Genomic DNA, 26,380 nt, shown 5'->3' with positions numbered 1-26,380 from the left:
AATTAAAGTACCTGGGAATTAATGAACATGACTCCAGTCAGGATCCATGTTCAATCATAAAACTGTAGTAAAGGTTTCTCCTAAAAAGGTAATCACTTCCTGGTAACCAGGATAGTGTATAGCACAATCTTGTGGCCAAAAAGTAAAATTAAAAGAAAAATAAATAAAAAAAAATAAATTTAGAATAGGTATTAACCCCTTGTAAATCTTTTCTCCCCTGTAGATACCAAAATAAAACACAAAAAAAGTGACAGCATTTAAAAGAAAAAAAAAGACAAATTCTTACCTTAGAGAGTTTATTTACTATGCATGTCATGAGAGTATATTACTGATATTTTTGCAAGAGCTTGTATTAATTGATCGGGTACAAAAAAAAGACAAAACTACACCTGTATTTCCAAATGATATATTGTCGCCATACATTGTACCAGGGACATAATTAAACGCTGTAATAACCAGGACAAATTGGAAAATGTGTGGGTTTTTTACATTAGCATTTAAAACTATAGGGGATGAAATTGGGTACAATTTTACATTTTTTCCCTTTAAAATGCATAGAAAATAAAGTAATTACTGACCACAAGTATCACCCCCAAAAAGCCTAGTTTGTGGTGAAAAAAGATATACAGTACAGTAGAGTAGAGCATTCAGGTGTGATAAGTAGTGATAATGTTATTGGCGAATGAATGTGAAGAGTGCTTAAATGTGAAAATTGCTTCCTTCCTTGAGGTGAAAAGAATCCGCGGGCTGAAGTGGTTAAATTGTACAATATTTTGTGATATTGTACAATTTAACCACTTCAGCCACAGAGAAATCCACAGTATTAACCACTTCCCGACCGCCCACTACACAGGGGCGGCGGGGAAGTGGAGCCCTGCAGGACGGCCTCACCCACAGAGGCGGCGGTCCATTTAAGGGCATGGGCGGAGCGATCGCGTCATCCGTGACGCGATCCTCCGCCGGCGCCTGTCACCGCTCGCTCGCCGCAACATCCCGCCGGCTATACGGAAGCGCCGGCGGGATGTTAACCCCGCGATCGCCGCATACAAAGTGTATAATACACTTTGTAATGTTTACAAAGTGTATTATACAGGCTGCCTCCTGCCCTGGTGGTCCCAGTGTCCGAGGGACCACCAGGGCAGGCTGCAGCCACCCTAGTCTGCACCCAAGCACACTGATTTCTCCCCCCCCCTGCCCCAGATCGCCCACAGCACCCATCAGACCCCCCCCCTGCCCACCCCCCAGACCCCTGTTTGCACCCAATCACCCCCCTAATCACCCATCAATCACTCCCTGTCACTATCTGTCAACGCTATTTTTTTTTTATCCCCCCCCCTGCTCCCTGCCCCCTCCTGATCACCCCCCACCCCTCAGATTCTCCCCAGACCCCCCCCCCCAGACCACCCCCCCCTGTTTACTGTATGCATCTATCCCCCTGATCACCTGTCAATCACCTGTCAATCACCTGTCAATCACCCGTCAATCACCCATCAATCACCCGTCAATCACCCCCTGTCACTGCCACCCATCAATCAGCCCCTAACCTGCCCCTTGCGGGCAATCTGATCACCCACCCACACCAATAGATCGCCCACAGATCCGACATCAGATCACCTCCCAAATCCATTGTTTACATCTATTCTCTCCTCTAAACACCCACTAATTACCCATCAATCACCCATCAATCACCCCCTATCACCACTTGTCACTTTTACCTATCAGATCAGACCCTAATCTGCCCCTTGCGGGCACCCAATCACCCGCCCACACGCTCAGATTGCCCTCTGACCCCCCCTTATCAATTCACCAGTGCATTAATTACATCTGTTCTTCCCTGTAATAACCCACTGATCACCTGTCAATCACCTGCCAATCACCTATCACCCATCAATCACCCCCTGTCACCCCCTGTCACTGCCACCCATCAATCAGCCCCTAACCTGCCCCTTGCGGGCAATCTGATCACCCACCCACACCATTAGATCGCCCGCAAACCCGCCGTCAGATTACCTTAAAAATGTATCGTTTACATCTGTTATCTTCTCTAAACACCCACTAATTACCCATCAATCACCCCCTATCACCACCTGTCACTGTTACCTATCAGATCAGACCCTAATCTGCCCCTTGCGGGCACCCAATCACCCGCCCACACGCTCAGATTGCCCTCAGACCCCCCCCCCCCCCCTTATCAATTCGCCAGTGCATTAATTACATCTGTCCTTTCCTGTAATAACCCACTGATCACCTGTCAATCACCTGCCAATCACCTATCACCCATCAATCACCCCCTGTCACTGCCACCCAACAATCAGCCCCTAACCTGCCCCTTGCGGGCAATCTGATCACCCACCCACACCAATAGATCGCCCGCAGATCCGACATCAGATCACCACCCAAGCGCAGTGTTTCCATCTATTCTCTCCTCTAAACACCCACTAATTACCCATCAATCACCCATCAATCACTCCCTATCACCACCTGTCACTGTTACCTATCAGATCAGACCCTAATCTGCCCCTTGCGGGCACCCAATCGACCGCCTACACGCTCAGATTGCCCTCAGACCCCCCTTATCAATTCGCCAGTGCAATATTTACATCTGTTCTCCCCTGTAATAACCCACTGATTACCTGTCAATCACCTATCAATCACCCATCAATCACCCCCTGTCACTGCCACCCATCAATCACCCCCTGTCACTGCCACCCATCAATCACCCGCTGTCACTGCCACCCATCAATCAGCCCCTAACCTGCCCCTTGCGGGCAAACTGATCACCCACCCACACCAATAGATCGCCCGCAGATCCGACATCAGATCACCACCCAAGCGCAGTGTTTCCATCTATTCTCTACCCTAAACACCCACTAATTACCCATCAATCACCCCCTGTCACTGCTACCTATCAGATTAGACCCCTATCTGCCCCTAGGGCACTCAATCACCCGCCCACACCCTCAGAATGCCCTCAGACCCCAGCCCTGATCACCTCGCCAGTGCATTGCTTGCATCCATTCCCCCCTCTAATCACACCTTGAGACACCCATCAATCACCTCCTGTCACCCCCTAGCACACCTACCCATCAGATCAGGCCCCAATTTGCCCCGTGTGGGCTCCTGATCACTCGGCCAAACCCTCAGACCCCCTTCCGATCACCTCCCCAGTGCATGGATTGCATCTATTTTCCCCTCTAACCACCCCCTGAGACACCCATCAATCACCTCCTGTCACCCCCCTAGCACTCCTATCCATCAGATCAGGCCCAATACAACCTGTCATCTAAAAGGCCACCCTGCTTATGACCGGTTCCACAAAATTCGCCCCCTCATAGACCACCTGTCATCAAAATTTGCAGATGCTTATACCCCTGAACAGTCATTTTGAGACATTTGGTTTCCAGACTACTCACGGTTTTGGGCCTGTAAAATGCCAGGGCGGTATAGGAACCCCACAAGTGACCCCATTTTAGAAAAAAAAGACACCCCAAGGTATTATGTTAGGTGTATGACGAGTTCATAGAAGATTTAATTTTTTGTCAAAAGTTAGCGGAAATTAATTTTTATTGGTTTTTTTTCACAAAGTGTCATTTTTCACTAACTTGTGACAAAAAATAAAATCTTCTATGAACTCGCCATACACCTAACGGAATACCTTGGGGTGTCTTCTTTCTAAAATGGGGTCACTTGTGGGGTTCCTATACTGCCCTGGCATTTTAGGGGCCCTAAACCGCGAGGAGTAGTCTAGAAAACAAATGCTTCAAAATGACCTGTGAATAGGACGTTGGGCCCCTTAGCGCACCTAGGCTGCAAAAAAGTGTCACACATGTGGTACCGCCGTACTCAGGAAAAGTAGTATAATGTGTTTTGGGGTGTATTTTTACACATACCCATGCTGGGTGGGAGAAATTTCTATGTAAATGGACAATTGTGTGTAAAAAAATCAAACAATTGTCATTTACAGAGATATTTCTCCCACTTAGCATGGGTATGTGTAAAAATACACCCCAAAACGCATTATACTACTTCTCCTGAGTACAGCGGTACCACATGTGTGGCACTTTTTTACACCCTAAGTACGCTAAGGGGCCCAAAGTCCAATTTAGGATTTCACAGGTCATTTTGCGACATTTGGTTTCAAGACTACTCCTCACGGTTTAGGGCCCCTAAAATGCCAGGGCAGTATAGGAACCCCACAAATGACCCCATTCTAGAAAGAAGACACCCAAAGGTATTCCGTACGGAGTATGGTGAGTTCATAGAAGATTTTATTTTTTGTCACAAGTTAGCGGAAAATGACACTTTGTGAAAAAAAACTATTAAAATCAATTTCCGCTAACTTGTGACAAAAAAATAAAAACTTCTATGAACTCACCATACTCCTAACGGAATACCTTGGGGTGTCTTCTTTCTAAAATGGGGTCATTAGTGGGGTTCCTATACTGCCCTGGCATTTTAGGGGCCCTAAACCGTGAGGAGTAGTCTTGAAACAAAAATGACCTGTGAAATCCTAAAGGTACTCATTGGACTTTGGGCCCCTTAGTGCAGTTAGGGTGCAAAAAAGTGCCACACATGTGGTATCGCCGTACTCGGGAGAAGTAGTACAATGTGTTTTGGGGTGTATTTTTACACATACCCATGCTGGGTGGGAGAAATACCTCTGTAAATGACAATCTTTTGATTTTTTTACACACAATTGTCCATTTACAGAGGTATTTCTCCCACCCAGCATGGGTATGTGTAAAAATACACCCCAAAACACATTGTACTACTTCTCCCGAGTATGGCGATACCACATGTGTGGCACTTTTTTGCACCCTAACTGCGCTAAAGGGCCCAAAGTCCAATGAGTACCTTTAGGATTTCACAGGTCATTTTGAGAAATTTCGTTTCAAGACTACTCCTCACGGTTTAGGGCCCCTAAAATGCCAGGGCAGTATAGGAACCCCACAAATGACCCCATTTTAGAAAGAAGACACCCCAAGGTATTCCGTTAGGAGTATGGTGAGTTCATAGAAGATTTTATTTTTTGTCAAAAGTTAGCGGAAATTGATTTTAATTGTGTTTTTTCACAAAGTGTCATTTTCCGCTAACTTGTGACAAAAAATAAAATCTTCTATGAACTCGCCATACTCCTAACGGAATACCTTGGGGTGTCTTCTTTCTAAAATGGGGTCATTTGTGGGGTTCCTATACTGCCCTGGCATTTTAGGGGCCCTAAACCGTGAGGAGTAGTCTTGAAACGAAATTTCTCAAAATGACCTGTGAAATCCTAAAGGTACTCATTGGACTTTGGGCCCTTTAGCGCAGTTAGGGTGCAAAAAAGTGCCACACATGTGGTATCGCCGTACTCAGGAGAAGTAGTATAATGTGTTTTGTGGTGTATTTTTACACATACCCATGCTGAGTGGGAGAAATATCTCTGTAAATGGACAATTGTGTGTAAAAAAAATTAACAAATTGTCATTTACAGAGATATTTCTCCCACCCAGCATGGGTATGTGTAAAAATACACCCCAAAACACATTATACTACTTCTCCTGAGTACGGCAATACCACATGTGTGGCACTTTTTTGCAGCCTAACTGCGCTAAGGGGTCCAAAGTCCAATGAGCACCTTTAGGCTTTACAGGGGTGCTTACAATTTAGCACCCCCCAAAATGTCAGGACAGTAAACACACCCCACAAATGATCCATTTTGGAAAGTAGACCCTTCAAGGTATTCAGAGAGGGGCATGGTGAGTCCGTGGCAGATTTCATTTTTTTTTGTCGCAAGTTAGAATAAATGGAAACTTTTTTTTTTTTTTTTTTCTCACAAAGTGTCATTTTCCGCTTACTTGTGACAAAAAATAATATCTTCTATGAACTCACTATGCCTCTCAGTGAATACTTTGGGATGTCTTCTTTCCAAAATGGGGTCATTTGGGGGGTATTTATACTATCCTGGAATTCTAGCCCCTCATGAAACATGACAGGGGGTCAGAAAAGTCAGAGATGCTTGAAAATGGGAAAATTCACTTTTGGCACCATAGTTTGTAAACGCTATAACTTTTACCCAAACCAATAAATATACACTGAATGGTTTTTTTTTTATCAAAAACATGTTTGTCCACATTTTTCGCGCTGCATGTATACAGAAATTTTACTTTATTTGAAAAATGTCAGCACAGAAAGTTAAAAAAATCATTTTTTTGCCAAAATTCATGTCTTTTTTGCTGAATATAATAAAAAGTAAAAATCGCAGGAGCAATCAAATAGCATCAAAAGAAAGCTTTATTAGTGACAAGAAAAGGAGCCAAAATTCATTTAGGTGGTAGGTTGTATGAGCGAGCAATAAACCGTGAAAGCTGCAGTGGTCTGAATGGAAAAAAAGTGGCCGGTCCTTAAGGGGTAGAAAGCCCTAGGTCCTCAAGTGGTTAACCTATGGAGAATCACATTTTTAGAGTGGTACTGAAGACAATACTTATTTTTTAATCTTTGATACAGTAGGGGCTGGTAAGAAATATATGTGGTTTATTTTAGTGCAATCTTTCTGGCATGCACATAGAAAACTACATTTTATAGAAGCATGGGAAAAGCTTAGCCTCTCTTTCTGGTTCTTATCTGTGTCTTTGTTGGTGAAAGTTTACCAAGCTTACTATACAGATGATTGGGGTTACCTTAACAGGCACAATACTGAAAAGGATACATCAATAAAAGCCTGAAAGTGTCTATTAACTCTCTCATACTGACTTTCTATCTGGAATTAAGCACAAAGTAGTCAATCATGAGTTACACTTAAATGGCATTTATAACTATCTCTTCTGCAGTCCACGTTTTAACAATATTATTTCTTGTTCAATCCACAGGTTGAAGCTGTGTTTGACTGTCCTATTTATATCTTCTTTGACCATCTCCTTTGTGTTTGTTATCATTCCATTTTGCCACCGTGTTGCCGTCCTGGCAATGGTGATGGCAATAGCTGGGCTTGCCATGGGATGCATAGATACAATCTCCAATATGCAGCTGGTGAGGATCTACCAGCAGGACTCAGCAGTTTTTTTACAGGTGAGTGATGAACTTTACTTTTGTAGACTGAAACTGATGGACGCAGAGAGTACTCTCAAACAACCTTACAGTATAATTCCTCAACAAGCACATTATATACAGTGACCTCCTCAGTGCCAATTGTGAAGCTGCTGGTAAATTTTAATATGTCAGCTGGCATTGGGCATGCTGCACCTGAAAACAGCTGCTTCAGAAATAGAAGCCAATTAGGTGGCTTCTTACCACATTTTTATCATTTTGGTGGTGGCACTCTCTAGATGTCCAACATTATGAGAATGGTGTTTAAAAGGATGATGGGTTTACACTATACTTAACTGGACCACATCCACTTTGGTAGATGTGCTGTCATCACTGCAAGGTACGCTGCCAAATTAGACTGGAGGGGTGCCATTCTTCACATGAATGACAACACGATCTGCTGCCTGTTTCCCCAACGGACTCAAACAGATTGGGTCAATGTGAACCAGTCCATGGAAAATCAGTAAACAGCAGACAAATTGTAATTACCCGTAATTCTTTCCTGGTTTTTCTGGGTAACTTAAGATACAATATTACTTGTGGAGGATCTCCTATGATAACTGAAAATAAATACAAATACAAAATTAGACCATCTGCCTTTGCAATTAAGATAAATATTATTGATTATTTTAGAAAAAAATACATAATACTTCTCCATTGTATACCTTATTTCTATTTGATTCTCAAAATAAATCGTTTTTAATGTTGTTTATTTTATTTTTACCATTCCAAGAAGAATTAAAATGCTTTTAATGTATGCTATTGAAATAAATCTCCCACCTGCCTGTACAAAATAATAGGATATGATTATGAAAGAAACTGCTAGTTGTCAAATGACCTGGTATGTATCCAATGTTTTAAGATGTTTTGGCTTTTTATTGGGGTTGGGTAAAAAAATTGTAGAAAGCCTGGAGATTAATATGGAGGATGCACCAATAGCTCTCTTTTTCAAATGTAGATTCTGATCTTTAAGTGTGATGATAATCCTCTCAGTCTTACCTGACTTTCAAGTGTTTTGTATAGTAATAAAAGTAACAGCCAGCTGAGAGGGGTGTCATAGGCACTGCAGTGGTTTTGTCAGCAGAGGTATGACCTGCCACCAGTCCAGGAGTATAGCTGTGGTTTTAACCATTTAGGCAATGTTTGCTATTGCTGTGCTTCTGACAGAATGACACAGAGTTCCAAGCACACAAGATGCCACGTTCACACTGGGTATCGCACAACTTGGTCGCAATCGAATTATAACTTCATTTCAGCCTCACTCTTTTCACCCCGCACTCACTCCTTTTTTGGGGGGTGGGGTGTCATTTAATACCCAGCACCGGGTGTCAAACGCCCTAGGTACACCCCTGCCCTGGACCCAGCCATACAGGGAATGGGTGTGGCCTGGAAACTGCTCTGGTTAGGTGGAGGTATGGAGGAAGTTTGTGTTTGTGTTAGGTGTAGGTAAGTGAGAAGGATAGTGTTAGGTGCAGGTAAAGGGCTGATTAGTGTTAAATGTGGGTACAGGGGAGGGTAGTGTTAGGCGTATATGGTGTGGGTTAATGTTAGGTGTAGGTATGGGGGGAGGTGTTAGGTGTAGGTATGGGGTAGGTTAGTGTTGGGCATATGTGGGGGCCCCAGTTAGTGTTAGGAGGTGAAGGTAGGCAGAGTAAAATTCACGTTTTTCTGAACGGCTAATGTCAGTCAATAAGTCAATAAAAGTCAATAAGAATTTGATGTGATGTGCAAATTTATGCTGCAAAAAGTATATTTGTTTCACACATGCAAAAATGCAAACGCAAATTTTAGAAGAAGTGTGATTTTCCATTGACTTTAATTGGTTGTACAGCAAACGCATTTTCCCACATTTGGAAAACACATGAAAGTTTTTATGTGAACCCTGCCTAAAGGCTATAAGGAACTGGGATTAAAGAGGTTAATGTTGAAGACTTCAGATATACGGTAGTTTTACACATGTATTATTTGCATGCTCTTTTTACTATGGTAAATGGTGGTTCTTGTGAATGTGTGGGGTTACCCTACAGCTGTCCACCTTAATCTACAGTTGACAAAGGACTGTCCACATACACCTAACATTCCCTTGTGTCTACATTAGCCACTCTGCAACAATGAAAATATGAACATTAATAACCTGAACAAATAGAAGGAAATGAGAAAAGCAGTTCATGTTTACAGAGTTGATTGCTTCCCTGCCCTGTTTTACAGTAATAGAATTTCTAGAAAGGTGGAAAGTGCATGGAAAAATGCCATCAAATATGAATTGTTCTTAAGCTTGTTACATCACTCAGACTTCAGTACTGAGATTTTTTCCACAGTAGTTCCTGCCATATTTGTTTCCACAAAGTCACAATAAAGTGTCACCCAATTGACTCTTTAACTGGTTACAACACATGTACCTTAAATGTCAAAAGCAAAATATGGTATATTGTACAGAAAATAAAATCTGCTTGGTTGACAAGCTCCTTTTTTGGCCTTCCACACCTGATTCCCCTGGAACCTGCATACAGGCAGTGGAGTCAGAATACCTGATCTGTATACTGATTCTGGATTAGTGGCTCTAATACTATACACAGAATGTTACTTCAATACCACTGATGTGAAGCATATCACTCTGATTTATTATGTTTCATAAAATCTGCATATCATAAAAATGGCAGATTTTATGAAACATAATAAATCAGAGTGATATGCTTCACTGGAGCGCATGAGTTGTATTGAAGTATTGTTTAGTGCATCGAATGAGGTCTGAGTAACCTCATAAACTCAGTGCAGCCAATTTAATTGATTCTTTTAGGAACAAGCAATATATATCACGTTGGTTTTATTTATATACACAGAATTTTCACTTTGCAAGTTTTCAAAGCATTTATCAAATCAGTTTAATGAACATTTCTCTTTTTTTATTCTCTTTAACGTGATTTGATATTTAGAGTCGAAATAAACAAAGTGAAGATTTTCTCTTTCTATATCATCAGGAAATATTGCATGTAATGGATCAGCACACCCGCCATAAAAGTACATTTTAATAGGTTAACTAGGTAAGGAGGCACCAAAAATATAACATTTAAAACAATTAAAAATCGAGGAAAATGTGGACTTACCTCCAAAAAAACCCACAAAAGCCACAATATGGCAAAATGTTTATTGAGCTTGGCACAACGTTTTTGCCAACTAACACTTATGTTTCATCAGGGATATAAACATCCTAATGCCAAGGGTGGGAAAAAAGCAAGACTAAGCATCTACAGATGATTGTTTTTGTTAAAAATGTACATTTTTTTTTGACTTGACTAATTACACAGTATTAAGTTAAACAGATCCCATGCAAAAAAAATCAAAAGACTAAGATGCTATCAAATATACACTTAAAAATGTAACCCAGAATGCAGAAAGTGGGCGTAAACAATCCACAAATTATAACTTGATGTTTAATATTTGTTCAATAAATACAGAATAAGATGGATAAATTGCAACTTTTTACAAATGGACACATTCAAGTGCAGTATGCTTTAACCATTTCTGCCGCCCGGACATGATGCTCACGTCCAGGCGGCTGCTCTGCTGCGGTGCCGCGCTTCGGCGATCACCGATCCGTGTCCCCAGCAGAAAAACCGGAGCGCTCTAACTAGAGGCTTCAGTCTTTCTGCAAATAAAATTTTCCACATCTTCCTTGTGCTTCCAGTTAGCGAGAAGCACAAGGAGAAAAAAAAATCAAGGTGGCCATCTTGTGGCCAAATAGAAAAACTACATGTACATATTTTTTACATTACAATTTACACATATAATATCATTAACCTGTTTTAGTTCCTGGACGTAGAAACTACATCCAGGAACCATGCGCGCTACCGCGCACTCCCGGCCCGTGGTTCGTTAGCCAGGCAATCAGTGAATCGGGCTATGGTGCCCGATCACTGATTCCTCTCCCCCGCTGAAAAAGCGACAGCTTCTCTCGGAAGCTGCGCTTTTTCTGGCTGTTGCCTCCCCCATGCGTCTCTCTAAGCGTATGTTACGCTTAGAGTGACGTCAGTTAAACAAACTCATGGCCGCCATCTTGTGGCCAAAAAGTAAAACTACAACTAAAAGTAAAAAAAATTAAACTCAAGACACATTTACATTATAAAACTATTGTTTACATCCCACCCTCCCAAAAATACCCAAATAAAATGTTTAATATAAAAAAAACAAAAACATTACAATAAAAAAAAACCATGTAAATATTTACCTAAGGGTCTAAACTTTTTAAATATCAATGTAAAGATGAAATATTTCTATATTTTTTTTATTTTAAACTTGTAAATAGTGATGCCAAACGGAAAAAATGCACCTTTATTTCCAAATAAAATATTGTCGCCATACATTGTGATAGGGACATAATTTTAACGGTGTAATAACCGGGACATATGGGCAAATACAATACGTGAGTTTTAATTATGGAGGCATGTATTATTTTCAAACTATAATGGCTGAAAACTGAGAAATAATGAATTTTTTCCGTTTTTTTTCTTATTCTTCCAGTTAAAATGCATTTACAGTAAAGTGGCTCTTAGCAAAATGTACCCCCCCAAAGAAAGCCTAATTGGTGGCGGAAAAAACAAGATATAGATCAGTTCATTGTGATAAGTAGTGATAAAGTTATAGGCTAATCAATGGGAGGTGAACATTGCTCAAGTGAAAACGACGGAACGCAAATGGGTTAAAAATTAACTGTTTATTTCCCACACCAAAATATTACCCAAATAAAATGTTTAATGGAAAAAAAAATTACAATAAAAAAAAAGCAAAACATAAATAGTTACCTAAGGGTCTGAACTTTTTAAATATGCATTTGAAGGGGGTATACTACGAACATTTTTTTAAATTATAAGCTTGTAAATAGTGATGGACGCAAAACTGAAAAAATGCACTTTTATTTCCAAATAAAATATTGGCGCCATACATTGTGATAGGGACAAAATTTAAATAATGTCATAACCGAGACAAACGGGCTAATAAAATACATAGGTTTTAATTATGGTAGCGTGGATTATTTTAAAGCTATAATAGACGAAAACTGAGAAATAATGATTTTTCCTTTTTTTCTTATTAATCCTGTTAAAATGCATTTATAAAAAAATAATTCTTAGCAAAATGTACCACCCAAAGAAAGCCTAATTAGGGACGGAAAAAAACAAGATATAGATCAATAAATTGTGTTAAGAAGTGATAAAGTTATTAGCGAATGAATGGGAGGTGAAAATTGCTCTGATGCATAAGGTGAAAAAGCCCCGCGAGCTGAAATGGTTAATTTCCCATTTTTACAACAAAAGTAGTGTTAATAATATTATTACGCATGAAAATATCAGATATTTGGAATTCCATCAGCTTGATCAGACTGGCAGAAAAGTCACGTATTTGATTGTTTTAGTATGTAAGTCTCAAGCAGTGACCATGTCCCATGCTGCATAACTTACAGAAATGTGTAACTGATAGAAAGGGGGTGTTAACCGACTTCCACTGTACACTGGGATTATTTTATCTTTGTGCACAAATGGCCTCATATTTGACCCTAGAACACTTAAAGAGGAACCTGTAACCAATAATTCAACTTCATCTCAATCAGTAGCTGATACCCCCTTTCCCATGAGAAATCTTTTCCTTTTCTCAAACGGATCATCAGGGGGGTCTGTATGGCTAATATTGTGGGGAAACCCCTCCTACATTGTGATGTCAGGGCCATGGTCCTGACAGTTTCCTGTCTGTGAACCTCATTGAATTGTGGGAAATAACAGCTATTTACAGCTGTTTCCAACTGCCAAAAAAGCAAGCAGCATCTCCTTCCACTGACATCACCTGCCAGCAGTAAAAATGTCTCCATGTGATAAATATCAGAATGTAAATCAGGGAGGGGAAATATTTTACCATGGGCAAACACTGGCTAATTCATTTATACATATATACTTTTTTGATTACATTATTTTCACTGGAGTTCCTCTTTAAGTGTACCAAGGAGCTTATTGTTGGATCAGTGACTACAAGGTACCCAAGACTAATAGTTTTTAAGCAAGCCCGAATCACACCCGAACCCCACCACCACCACCACCACTGTGTTTGACAGACTGTATGAGGTGTTTGTGCTGGAATGCTGTGTTCGGTTTTCACCAGACATTGTGCTGTGCATTATGGCCAAACAGCTTAACACTTAACTGTAACTTTATGGTAACCTTCTTCCCAGGTTCTTCACTTCTTTGTTGGCTTTGGAGCATTTCTGAGTCCTTTGATAGCAGATCCATTTCTTTCGGACACTAACTGCATCCTATCCAATGGCACTCTGAATGAGAGCAAAAACCTGGAACACATAAGGAACTCTCTTGTGCCTCATCATCCCAGGAATGTGTCTCACTATGTGCTTCCACTTGATGGGCCGGCATTGACCGATGTAGCCTATGCATTCTGGATTATGGCAGCTATCAATGTGAGTATTAATCCACATAATAATATAATGATAGATGTCTAGCTACAATAAACAATAAACTTGACTTCTAATAATCTTCTCTGACTCACTTTCTCCTCTGGTCTTTTGCCAGCATTCACAGCGATAGCTACACACTTAACCTTGTCTTTAGTCTATTAATATTGAGCTCAAGATATTCTTACCAATGCTGTGACTACAACTTTTTGAAATCCACCATTCATTCTTCCTTCCCTGCTACATTTCTAACACAGACATGTAGACACGCCACCAATTTAGACCTGCAATCACTGTAATGTCTCTCTACAAGCTCTATTCACTGTTTTGTCCCTCTCTGACACTGTGTTAGCTGTCATTCCACACCATAGTACTATTACCTCTGCCTTGGACTTGGCTACTACCTTTATAAACCTTAGGCCTCATTGGCCTCAATTCACTAAGCTTTATCAAACGTTTGATAATTTACCTCATGGGTAAAATCTAATCTAACACTAAGGTGTTATAGATTTATTGAATGTTTTATCGATAAAATGTTCAATCTATAACACCTTAGTGAATTCAAAATTTGATTTTACCCATGAGGTAAATTATCAAATGTTTGATAAAGTGTTTGATAAAGCTTAGTGAATTGAGGCCATTATGTCAAACACAAAACTTGATACACCACCAGTGAAATTAAAGTGTGAAATGACAGTCGAGTGGCTGAATGGCATTAGTAAAAGAGCAAATCAAATGGCGATTTCCATGGGCTATTACCCCCTAAATGACTAGCAGGTCAAAAAAGGTGACCACAGAAAACCATAAATAGGTGGTTGATGTTAAAGCCTTAATATAACCACATGTTTAACATTATTCTAATAGGGCTGATAAGTTGGGTGAAGAGATCACACCTAAACAAAAGGCAAACATAAATATTTATGTGTGTATATACACGGTGGGATGCGAAAGTTTGGGTAACCTTGTTAATCGTCATGATTTTCCTGCATAAATTGTTGGGTGTTACGATAAAAAATGTCAGTTAAATATATCATATAGGAGACACACACAGTGATATTTGAGAAGTGAGATGAAGTTTTTTGGATTTACAGAAAGTGTGTGTATATATATATATATATATATATTTAGAGAAAGAGAGAGAGAGAGATTAGTCAATATTTCTAAATCTAGTAAATTAGATTTTAAGTAAGGGCCCATTTCCACTATGCAGGAATTTGGGCCGAATTACAATAATACAATACAATACAATAACATTTCTATAGCGCTTTTCTCCCATAGGACTCAAAGCGCTTAGGCTGTCTCAGATTCAGTAATTGGTAGTAGGATGAAGTATTCACACAACAAAAGTTATAATTCTGCAAATGCCAAACTGAACAGGTGGGTCTTCAGTCTGGATTTAAACACGGCCAGGGATGGAGCTGTCCTGATCTGTTGAGGTAGGGAGTTCCAAAACGTAGGGGCAGCATGACAGAAGGCTCTGGGACCAAAAGTTTCCAAGTGGACTCTGGGTATGACTAGATTATTAGAACCTGTTGATCTGAGAATGCGGTGATTGCTACGCAGCTGCAACATATCTTACATGTATCCAAGGCCCAGATTATTCAGGGATTTAAATGTCAGTAGGCCGATCTTGAATAGGACCCTCCATTCTATAGGTAGCCAGTGAAGGGAGTGCAGGACTGGCGCTATGTGGCAGTGACGGGTTGGTTGGTTGGTTAGCAGTCTGGCAGCAGTATTCTGTATCAGCTGTAGGCGGTACAAGTCCTTTTTTGGAAGGACAGTGTAGAGAGCATTACAGTAGTCCAGTCGGGATGTGATGAAGGCATGGACTAAGGTTGGCAGATCTTCTGGGGAGATGAGGTGCTTGATTTTTGCAATGTTCTTCAGGTGAATTGGCAGTGTTTCCCTGCAGACAATTCGGGTGGGGAAAGGTTCCCTATACCTATGTAGGGCTGCCATCCGAATTGCACCGAATATGTACACTATAGGAGTTTTGCAAAGTTGTTGCACAGTTAAACAATTTTAGTAGCTTCAGAATATGCCATTTCAAGTAACAAGAACCTGTGATTAATATCTCTGCCTCTACAATTGTTGGAACAGTTGCTTTTAGCTTTTTGACAGGAGATTGTTTTAATAGTTGTGCACAGCACATTTTTTGTTGTTGATATACAATAATTTTTTGATAATCTTAAAAGATTTGATTCAGCGCATGTTTTTGCTTTGGGCCCAGTTTTTTCTCTTTCCATCTAAAGTCCATTCACTGCAGTAAATTGTGTTTGTGGGTAACACATGCTTGTCGATTATTGATGGTTTAATAGGGTTAAGGACTCAGGAGATACATGCTGCTTGTTGCTTTAATTAATAAAGAGGTTTTATTACTTCATAATAGCACTGTGGATTGAATTTTATTATAGGCTTTCATTCAGTAACACAAGGATACTGTTATCCATTCAGCAGCTGACAGGCCTTAGGTGTTTGACAAACAATATTTTTTTTATTCCATAGCAGTGTTTCAAGATAGCAAAACGTCATTGCAAACGTCTTAACAGTTATTTGTTTAACAGCTAATGCCAAAGTGTTGATAAAACTTTCCTGAGTTTCCAAAACCTTCTTTGTATGGATTTGTTTGAGTGTCAGTCTGATTCATCAGAAATATATTGTAAAATTTTTACTTTAATTGATTGAGAGTCAACAGGGAAGGAGACATGTAGTTTTGTAAGAGTTTTTCTAGCAAATGCAGAGAAGTCAGAGATAGCTTTCTGCTTTCTTTATTCACCTTCATTCCAGAGCATGTTATTTTAAAAACAAGTTTACATCGGCTATTGTCACTTTAAGCTTGTGTTAACCTTTTCACAGCCTTGAAAAGCTGCAGCTCAGCAATGTCTATCAATGACAGGTACAGATTTGCTGAGATACCTCTTGGCAGTGGCAATAAAAAAGGTTAGGGAGGCATCTTACAGGGGTTCCCAATTCCCAGTTGATAAACAAGGAGACACGCACACCAAGCCAATTCAAATGGTGTGCGTGTCTCCTTGTTTATCAATTGGTGATCATTTTTTGACACAGCACCCCGATTGTATTGTGATATATATGCATATTTTATGACCATAGGTGTGCAATACCTAATTTGTTTTTTATGGATTGTTCCCAATTCCCAGTCCAACAGCCACATAGTAACAGAGGGGGAGAAACAGGCCAAGCAGAGTGTGTAGCAGAGGGGTGAAATAACTTGCCTCTCCAGGATCCACGGAGAACACACACAACCCATCTGCCTCAAAGACATTCTGTCTCTATGGTGAAGTGCCGTCTGTCATCACATATCACATGACAGGTGGTGCTCCACCACAGAGACTGAACACCTGGGAGGAAGATGGGTCACGTGTTGTCACCGAATCCTGGAGAGATAAGTTATTTCACCCCTCTGTTGCACACTTCTCTGGCCACCTATACTGGGGGGGAGGTTCATCTGACTACCTATACTGGGGGATGTGTCAAATGGCCGCCTATACGTGGGGACATCTGGCTGCTTATATTAGGGGGGCAGCTCAGTTCTTTAAATGGATGCGGGTCATCTGTCTGCCCATATGGAGGCCATCTGTCTACCAATACTTGGGGGACATCTGGCTACCTATACTGGTGGTGCCCTCTATGGCTACCTATCCTAGGGGGCTATGTAATACTGGGGGCACCTCTGGCTACCTATACTGGAGGTCACATCTGGCTACCTCATACTGGCCACACCTATACAGGGGACATCTGGCTGTCTATTTGTTTCAGTGGATCTCATAGTCTCCTGTTTAATATCATCTCCTGTCAGCAGCATACGAACAAGGATGACAGAGGTCACAGCTGCAACCTGTTCTGGCTGCTCCAGCGGGTTCACACGGGCCCATGTTGAAACGACTTGTGCCTGTGTCCTTTACCAATATGTACAGCCCCTTATCTGCATGCTGGCCAGGGTGTAGAGTGGTCCCACTCAGAACTGTAAGCAGCAGTGATCTGCCACAACTCATGCTGTCTTCTCCTCCTACTCCAAGCAGGGAGCAGGTCCTGGCAAAGTCTGCTCACTCTTAGGCCCGGTTCACATTAGCGTTTCAGGTCCGCCTTCCCCGGACCCGGAACGCTCCGTACACAGCGGATGGTGAATGGATACATTGTTAATCAATGTATCCATTCACACTCGTGCGACCGTCCAGGTCCGGATCCGATCCGGGAACGCAGCTCCGGGCCGATCCGGCTTTTTTCCAACTTGCTGCATTTTTGCCGTACGTCCCCGTGCGGCTGCGGACTCGGGCCAAATCCTGACCCGAACATGCGGCCATGCTGTGCAATGAGAAACGGATGTTTCTCATCACACTGGCAATAGGACCAGATGCTTCCAGCACCGGTCCTATGCCACTTGGGGGGCCCGGACTACACGCCGGTATACCCCATGCTTGCGGTGCCTTTCTGGCACTGCAATGTATCTAGTTCCGGCTACTTTATTGTAGCCGGAACTGATAAATTCCGGATCCACAACTTGTGGCAACTTGTGGCCACCGCAGAGACCCGTACGGTCTCTTTGCGGCCCCCGGACCCGGACCTCCGGACACTTGCAGACTCGAACCGCTAGTGTGAACGGGGCCTTATCTGTTGGGCATTGGTCCTGTTTTGTTCAGATAGGCAGTGATGGCAGCAAGAACCTTCAATCCCAATATGCAACAATGGATTTGCGACCTTAAAAAGAGGAAGGCAATGGGCTTTGGTTGGTAGTAGACTGTTTTTTTTTTCCTTCTAAGTTAACATTGAGATGCTATTAGGAATTAAGCAGTAAGGTGCCCCTATACAAGAATTAGATAGCCAGGGGCCAACAAATACAAGAATCAAGTAATCATGTGCCCCCAGATTTAAAAATGAGGTAGCTGATCACGACCAGATAGCCATATATGACCCCAGATAAAACATACTTTTTTTTAGTAAATTTGATGTTGTCTTATATTCTCCAGCTTCCTGTTCCTGTTGCAGTGTTCCTACTGATGTACAAAAAAGGCATGGTTCCTGGCTGTGGACACCAGAAGACGTCTCTACTCTCTGAGGATGAGCTGGCAATGGAGACCCATAAAAGTAATGAGTTCAATGATGATAAGATGTCAGGTGCACAGGAAGAGCAAATCTCAGGTAATAAAATACCTTCAGAAAATGACTACTAAAGTTAATTTCCTTGCTGGCTGTATTTTGGAGAAAGCAATAACAAATATTTCAGAACAGGAACAAATGGGCCGAAGACCATCTGTTGTTTAAAGACATGAAGTGTTAAAGTATGTACACGGTGTGATCAGATATAAATACAAAATATTCTTGCATTAGTAATTTTAGCTTTATTTTAAAAACCTTATGAAATGACTCATGACCCCTCTATACAGATATTCAGTATGTACTGAGCTGCTGATAATAGTTGCACAGAGATGATGAGCTGTGGGTTTTACATGTGTAGCTGTCACCGGTGTTTGCAGAGGGCTTCTTCAAGAAGCTGGGTCTACGTGGACACCTGGTCTTCACTCAAGTGTACTGCAAGGGTCCATGGACTGCCATCTCTAGCAGATGACAGATTCTTTGCTGCCTGGACAACTAGGTTGCAGCAGAGGTTCAGATATAAGATAATTAGACAACCTAGGGAAATAATGGGAGCACAGATCAATAGAAATAAGGCAGGCCTGTAGCATCATGCAGGGTTAAGCACAACTACCCGACCTGACATAAATATCAGCACTGAGTGCCACTTAAAGAAGGGTTTTATAGGCAAGCATCTGCCCCTTGGGCACAAATGTGTGCCAATCTCTGCGCATGTTTATGCAAAGTCCAGCGATATGGCTGCCAACCTCCACATACAGTCAGGGACGGACCTAGACCAATTTGCGCCTGGGGCAAGGTCATGTTTTGGTGCCTAAAGGTCAGGTTTTGGCGCCTAAACTGCCATACCCCATCCAGTTTTGGCACCTAAAGGTCAGGTTTTAGTGCCTAAAGATCAGGTTGTGGCGGCTAAACTGCCATTCCCCATCCAAATTTTGACGCCTATTTAACAATTCAACAAACTGCGCCTAGGGCAAGAGACCCGTCTGCCCCCCCCCCCCCTAGATCCGTCCCTGCATACAGTATGTGTATGCAAAGTCCAACACTATGGCTGCTAACCTTCACATATGTGTATGCAAAGTCCAACCCTATGGCTGCCAACCTCCATGCATGCGTATGCAAATTCCAACACTATGGCTGCCAAGCTCGACACATGTCTACACAAAGTCCTATGATGTGCATAAAATGCACATGCCCCTGGCCATAGTAATAAGACCACAGTGAGTAGCATGTGTGCACACGAAAAAGCAAGGCTACAGTGAGGAACAATGAGTTAATTTTTGAATACTACAAACAAAAGAGACACAAAGGAAGATCTTAGAAGTGAAGAGGAATAAAAATTGATTTGTTAAAAAAAAAAGTGGAGAGGAAGATGTGCTACAGATCAGCACACACAGCAGCTAGTTTTCTACCACTGTAAGATCTGTGTTAAAACCTATATCGTACATACTAAAGGTGACATTCCAGTATTAGAAAATAGGACTAAAATCTGTTATGCCAGCACACTGTATTATTGATCAGTGCCTCATTTTAAAATACTGTAAATACTGTAAGTATAAATATGTTGACATTTTGAAACATTATCATGTTATTATTTCTCTTAGGACACGGCGTGCACCTTTGTTGTCAGACTAAGAACGCTCCTTACACATTTTTTTCGATTCACATCTGTGCAGCAGTGGTCTTGTTCATGAGCGATGGGATAGTGGTGAGATAAGTGCATTCTGTACTGTTTTGTTATAGCACAACAAGGCAATGCCAATCATTTTAAACTAGCAGATAAGTGACAAAAAGCAAAGATACTACCAACTGAAATATAAACTGCAGAGATTATCATGTGCTAAAAAATAGTCCTGACACCAGATAAGAGCCAGCACATAAGAACAGTCATTTATAATACAAGCTTGAGGCTTGTGGTTGGGGGTGGTTAGCCACATTACAGTTAAGAAAATAAGTTGTAAACGTGAGATGCTTATTCTAAGTAAATGTATTCTAAGTAAAATTTGCAGGTCCTTCTTTCAGGCTTGGTTCATACATAAAAAAGATGTCCAGTCCTGTCCTGTCAGTTTCTGACAGTTGGCATCAGTTTTGTATGTGTTTCTATGGATGTGTTCACACATAAATCTGTACATTTCTTGTCCAGTCCAGTTCTGTCAGTTTTGTATCGGTTTTGTATGTTTCTGTGGTTGTGTTCACACATAAAAGGTGTACATTTATGGTCCAATCAGGTAAAACTGATAGATAACTGATGCAAAACTGACAGGACAGGACTGGACTGGACTGGAAATGTACAGATTTATGTGTGGACCAAGCCTCAGACCATTGCAAAAACTCTTTTTCCCAGAAAAAAATTAAAACTGGATTTTAATCATTCCATTAAATAGACTCAATGACAAGATAAAAAGGTAGTGTGGTTCCACCCCTATAATGATATCACAGTTCAATGTAAACAAACAAGCGGGGTTTTTTTTTAACCAAAGTCCTCTTTTATTCTTCAATATTTTCCTTCAGAAAGTAGATGATAAGCGTAGATATGACATCAGACCTTCATTTCATATAAAAAATGCCTGACACGTGTTTCGCGGCCATAAGCCGCCTCCTCAGAGGCACATCACAAAAAACATCCAAATCAAGGATATAAAAATATCAGCGCGATCTGAAGTGAGTAAAGAGAAACACCCTCAGCGCTGAACACAGTGTGACTGGGTTCGGCGCTGAGGGTGTCTCTCTTTACTCACTTCAGATCGTGCTGGTGTTTTTATATCCTTGATTTGGATGTTTTTTGTGATGTGCCTCTGAGGAGGCGGCTTATGGCCGTGAAACACGTGTCAGGCATTAAATAGACTGCTGTCTAATACACCCCTAAATATCACAGTTTTAGGGTCAGTTTCCACTTATGGTGTTTCAACCCAAAATTCAGCTTGCATGTGATTTGGCCACGTTTCTCTAATCACTAGTCACTGTAATTATCATTGAAATCACAGTGCTCAGTTTTCACATATGCGATTTTTCCTGCATTCACATTTGGGTTAAAGACAACGGGAGCACAAGAAAATCATATGGCAAAGGCAGTGCTATGCTATTTCCTTGCGATTTTGGCCAATCACAAGAATCGCTGACAAATCGCAAATCACTGCGTGAAAATCAAGCCAAAGCACCCTGGAAAAAACTTGGTGTAAATTAAGTAAATTCAAGATTGAATTACAGTGTGTTTGCGATCACAAATTTCAGTGGAAATAATGCTAAAACATAATGGAGAAGCTCATTCTAGAACCCACCGCGACCCCTCCTTCCCCTGAATACACACAGCACCTATGTTAAATGGCTTTCTGTGAAAACTGTAAAAATGTGAAAACTGTGTAATGGTAGGGCAGAACTACTTGTCAATCAGAGTAGCAGTGCTAGGCAGTTAGTATGTAATTTTTGGTAGGGCAGAACTACTTGTCAATCAGAGTAGCAGTGCTAAGCAGTTAGTATGTAATTTTTGGTAGGGCAGAACTACTTGTCAATCAGAGTAGCAGTGCTAGGCAGTTAGTATGTAATTTTTGGTAGGGCAGAACTACTTGTCAATCAGAGTAGCAGTGCTAAGCAGTTAGTATGTAATTTTTGGTAGGGCAGAACTACTTGTCAATCAGAGTAGCAGTGCTAGGCAATTAGTATGTAGCTTTAAAAGACGGTTGTAATGCACAACATGAACACACTGAGGACAGTTGAAAGTTAAACTGCACAGTTCTACTCATTGAACAGACGATCTTCCAGGGATAGGGCCTGTTTCCACTACACACAGATTGGATGCAGAATGGATGCAGAAAAACTGACTCCAGTGAATGTCTATGGGCCTGTTTCCACTAAATGTGATTTTTCTGATGCAGATTTTCCCATAGGTATTCATTGGAGTCTATAAGGGCCTGTTTCCACTACACGCAGATTTGATGCAGAATGGATGCATAAAAACTGACTCCAATGAATGCCTATGGGAAAATCGCGTTTAGTGGAAACAGGCCCATAGGCATTCATTGGAGTCAGTTTTTCTGCATCCATTCTGCATCCAATCTGCATCAAATCTGCGTGTAGTGGAAACAGGCCCATACTATATACTAACTGAAGATTATAAGTATGCACAGACCCTGGACGGCGGAGCCAATGTGGGTGTCAGCTTAGTACGGCTGTTATGGTCAGCGTGCATGCAGGCTTTGGGTAGTGGTGGCACGCGCTCAAGCATTGGGCAGTGGGGTGTTGGCAATTGTGGTGTGCGATTCTTTTGAGAATAGAGGTTTTACTGGTTTATTATAAATAGCTGCTTTGTGTAAACTGCACCGAGAAAAGGGTCACTCTAACTTCTAGTGGGATAGCATAGACTTGCCAACACACTTGTGTAGCATGCATGTGACAATTTTATCATATAACAAAAGAGGAGGTTCCATTTGAAAGAGAATATATGGGACCCATATTCCTCACATCTTAAGTTTCACATTTCACTGGAATATGGAATTCAGTTCTGGGCACCACATTACAAAAAAGATATTGCAGTTTTAGAGCAGGTGCAGAGACGAGCAACAAAATTGATACGTGGGATGGAAGGTCTCACTTACCAAGAAAGGTTAGATAAACTGGCTTTATTTAGTCTAGAGAAAAGACGCCTTAGAGGAGATCTAATTAACATGTATAAATACATCAGAGGGCAATATAATAGCTTGGCGGATGAGCTTTTTGTCCCTAGGCCTTCTCAAAGGACTAGAGGACATGATCTGCGCATGGAGGAAAAACGTTTTAGCCATTTATTTAGGAAAGGGTTCTTTACAGTAAGAGTGATTAAGATGTGGAATGCATTGCCACAGGAAGTCGTTATGGCAAACTCTATACCTGCATTTAAAGGGGGCTTAGATGCTTTCCTTGCGTTGAATGACATCCATGGCTACAATTACTAGGTAATGCCAATGATGTTAATCCAGGGATTTTATGATCAACAGGGATATGTGAGGGAGCAGGCTGGAGTTGTACTTTGTACTGGTTGAACTCGATGGACGTATGTCTTTTTTCAACCAAAGTAACTATGTAACTATGTAACTATGTAACATTGCGTTGAAAAGACATAAACCTTTGTCTCCTTTTATTAACTTTTTGCCATCCGCTGATCAAGTGAGGCTTTTTAATTGAATTTTGCTGTGCTTGAATTTAATATGTAACTACTTATTTCATAGGGAGAATACTCTGGTTTTGTGTATAGTTACGCTGTGGAAAATCCATTGTCTCTGGCTCACAAGACAGCAGGCTATCTACCCAGCCTGTTCTGGGCTGCCATCACCCTGGGAAGACTCATTTCCATACCTGTGTCCTACAAAGTGCGCGCCCGCACCATGCTGCTCATCAACCTGGTAACTACAGCCAACTGTACTATTGCTTAAAGTGGACCTGAACTCTTGCACAGGACAGAAGGAAAACAGAGAGAAATGTACCCTGGATGTATTTAGAGAGTTTAGCCTGTCTAAGGCTCGGTTCACATTGAGCCTAAAATAGTTTACGTTCCGCTACGATGAGCGGAACGCGGCAGCAGAAGCAATGCTTTCCCGATGGGAGCGTTCACATTGCTACGTTCCGTTCAGTTCTGCTCGTCGGAGCGGACGTTTCCCGACCTGCACGATCCTTCCATTCCGCTTCACGGAGCAGAACGCAGCGCAGGAGGCGGATGCGTGCTTAATGGGAATCTGGCCTAATTCCACCTTGTCTGTGTGTGACTAATCACAAATTGTAATTTGATCAACCAGCTGTGTCAGCTGACTGCCACAGCAGAGCGCTCATTTGTAAACACAGGATGTTAACAATATGTCTCCTTCCAGGAAAGCAGGAAGTAGACAAGCTGCATATTTACTGCAGGATTTTCTATCGGCTGTAACAAAGATATGTTTTTCTTTTAAGGTTATTATGCTGCTGCTTATCTTTTTTGAGCAGAGATGAAGTTCTAAGTTCAGGTCCACTTTAAAGGCGACATTCAGGATGAATAACATTCTTTTTAAAAATGTGTTGACCTTTCAGCTGTACAAGTTTTAATAGTTTTCTGGCTGAACCAAGAAACAAGCAGAGAAATACATATTTACATTGCAGATGCAAGGAAGTCATCTTTAAAGTTATCTTTGAAGACAAAACAAAATCCGCCTGGCTTGGCAATTACTTATCAAAGTTTGCACAGCAGGAAGTGCGAAAAAAAACCCACTATAAAATTCATTTAAACTCGCTTCATTATGCACAGCTTTTTCAGCAGCAGAAATGTTTTTAGCACTACTGTATTTAACAGCATATTTAAAGGGGAAAATAGTATTTAAATGTAAGCTGCAAGAACTGCTGAAACTAGTGGGACACATTTATTTAGCACATCCTGGAGTTATCCTTCAATGGCCTCAATTCACTAAGATCATGCTGGAGATAATAAGGCAAGAGAAACTTGCCACGCAGTGAGAGAGTTATCTTATCTCTTCATTCCTTACGTTACCTCCTCTGTAGTTATTTTCCCACGCAGTTGATTAACAGCCTGTCTTTAACTTTAGAATTCTGGAGTTATTTTAAGGATTGAAGAGTTAACGTAAAGACAGAAGAGTTAACTTTAGGTTTGCCTGAGGTAAAATGTTTCCTGAATACTACATGCCTCATCACCATGGTGATCACTCTAGAAACGTTATTAACCACTTCAGGACCACAGTCTTTTCGCCCCTTAAGGACCAGAGCCTTTTTCTCCATTCAGACCACTGCAGCTTTCACGGTTTAATGCTCGGTCATACAACCTACCACCTAAATGAATTTTACCTCCTTTTCTTGTCACTAATACAGCTTTCTTTTGATGCTATTTGATTGCTCCTGTGAGTTTTACTTTTTATTATATTCATCAAAAAAGACATGAATTTTGGCAAAAAAATGATTTTTTTAACTTTCTGTGCTGACATTTTTCAAATAAAGTAAAATTTCTGTATACATGCAGCGCGAAAAATGTGGACAAACATGTTTTTGATAAAAAAAAACCCATTCAGTGTATATTTATTGGTTTGGGTAAAAGTTATAGTGTTTACAAACTATGGTGCCAAAAGTGAATTTTCCCATTTTCAAGCATCTCTGACTTTTCTGCGCACCTGTCAGGTTTCATGAGGGGCTAAAATTCCAGGATAGTACAAATACCCCCCAAATGACCCCATTTTGGAAAGAAGACATCCCAAAGTATTCAGTGAGAGGCATGGTGAGTTCATAGAAGATTTTATTTTTTGTCACAAGTTAGCGGAAAATGACACTTTCTGACAAAAAAAAGAAAAAAAAAAGTTTCCATTTCTTCTAACTTGCAACAAAAAAAAATGAAATCTGCCACGGACTCACTATGCTCCTCTCTGAATACCTTGAAGTGTCTACTTTCCAAAATGGGGTCATTTGTGGGGTGTGTTCACTGTCCTGGCATTTTGGGGGGTGCCTAATTGTAAGCACCCCTGTAAAGCCTAAAGATGCTCATTGGACTTTTGGCCCCTTAGCGCAGTTAGGCTGCAAAAAAGTGCCACACATGTGGTATTGCCGTACTCAGGAGAAGTAGTATAATGTGTTTTGGGGTGTATTTTTACACATACCCATGCTGGGTGGGAGAAATATCTCCATAAATGACAATTGTTTTATTTTTTTTACACACAATTGTCTATTTATAGAGATATTTCTGCCACTCAGCATGGGTATGTGGAAAAATACACCCCAAAACACATTATACTACTTCTCCTGAGTACGGCGATACCA

At 41.1% G+C, this 26,380-nt stretch overlaps 1 protein-coding gene across 1 annotated transcript in view; it reads left to right on the top strand.

The window, feature by feature from the left end:
* Window positions 1-26,380, top strand: part of MFSD4A (major facilitator superfamily domain containing 4A) — a 180,634-nt gene that overhangs the window by 102,596 nt on the left and 51,658 nt on the right. Inside the window, exons 2-6 of the mRNA XM_068269571.1 lie at window positions 6,849-7,047; window positions 13,280-13,519; window positions 18,499-18,670; window positions 20,227-20,330; window positions 23,824-23,997. Of these exons, the coding sequence (XP_068125672.1) occupies window positions 6,849-7,047; window positions 13,280-13,519; window positions 18,499-18,670; window positions 20,227-20,330; window positions 23,824-23,997 (889 nt within the window). The remainder of the gene's footprint in view (window positions 1-6,848; window positions 7,048-13,279; window positions 13,520-18,498; window positions 18,671-20,226; window positions 20,331-23,823; window positions 23,998-26,380) is intronic.

This window comes from Hyperolius riggenbachi, chromosome 2 (assembly GCF_040937935.1).
Source record: "Hyperolius riggenbachi isolate aHypRig1 chromosome 2, aHypRig1.pri, whole genome shotgun sequence".
NCBI lineage: Eukaryota > Metazoa > Chordata > Amphibia > Anura > Hyperoliidae > Hyperolius > Hyperolius riggenbachi.
This window is presented reverse-complemented; position numbering and strand designations above follow the sequence as displayed.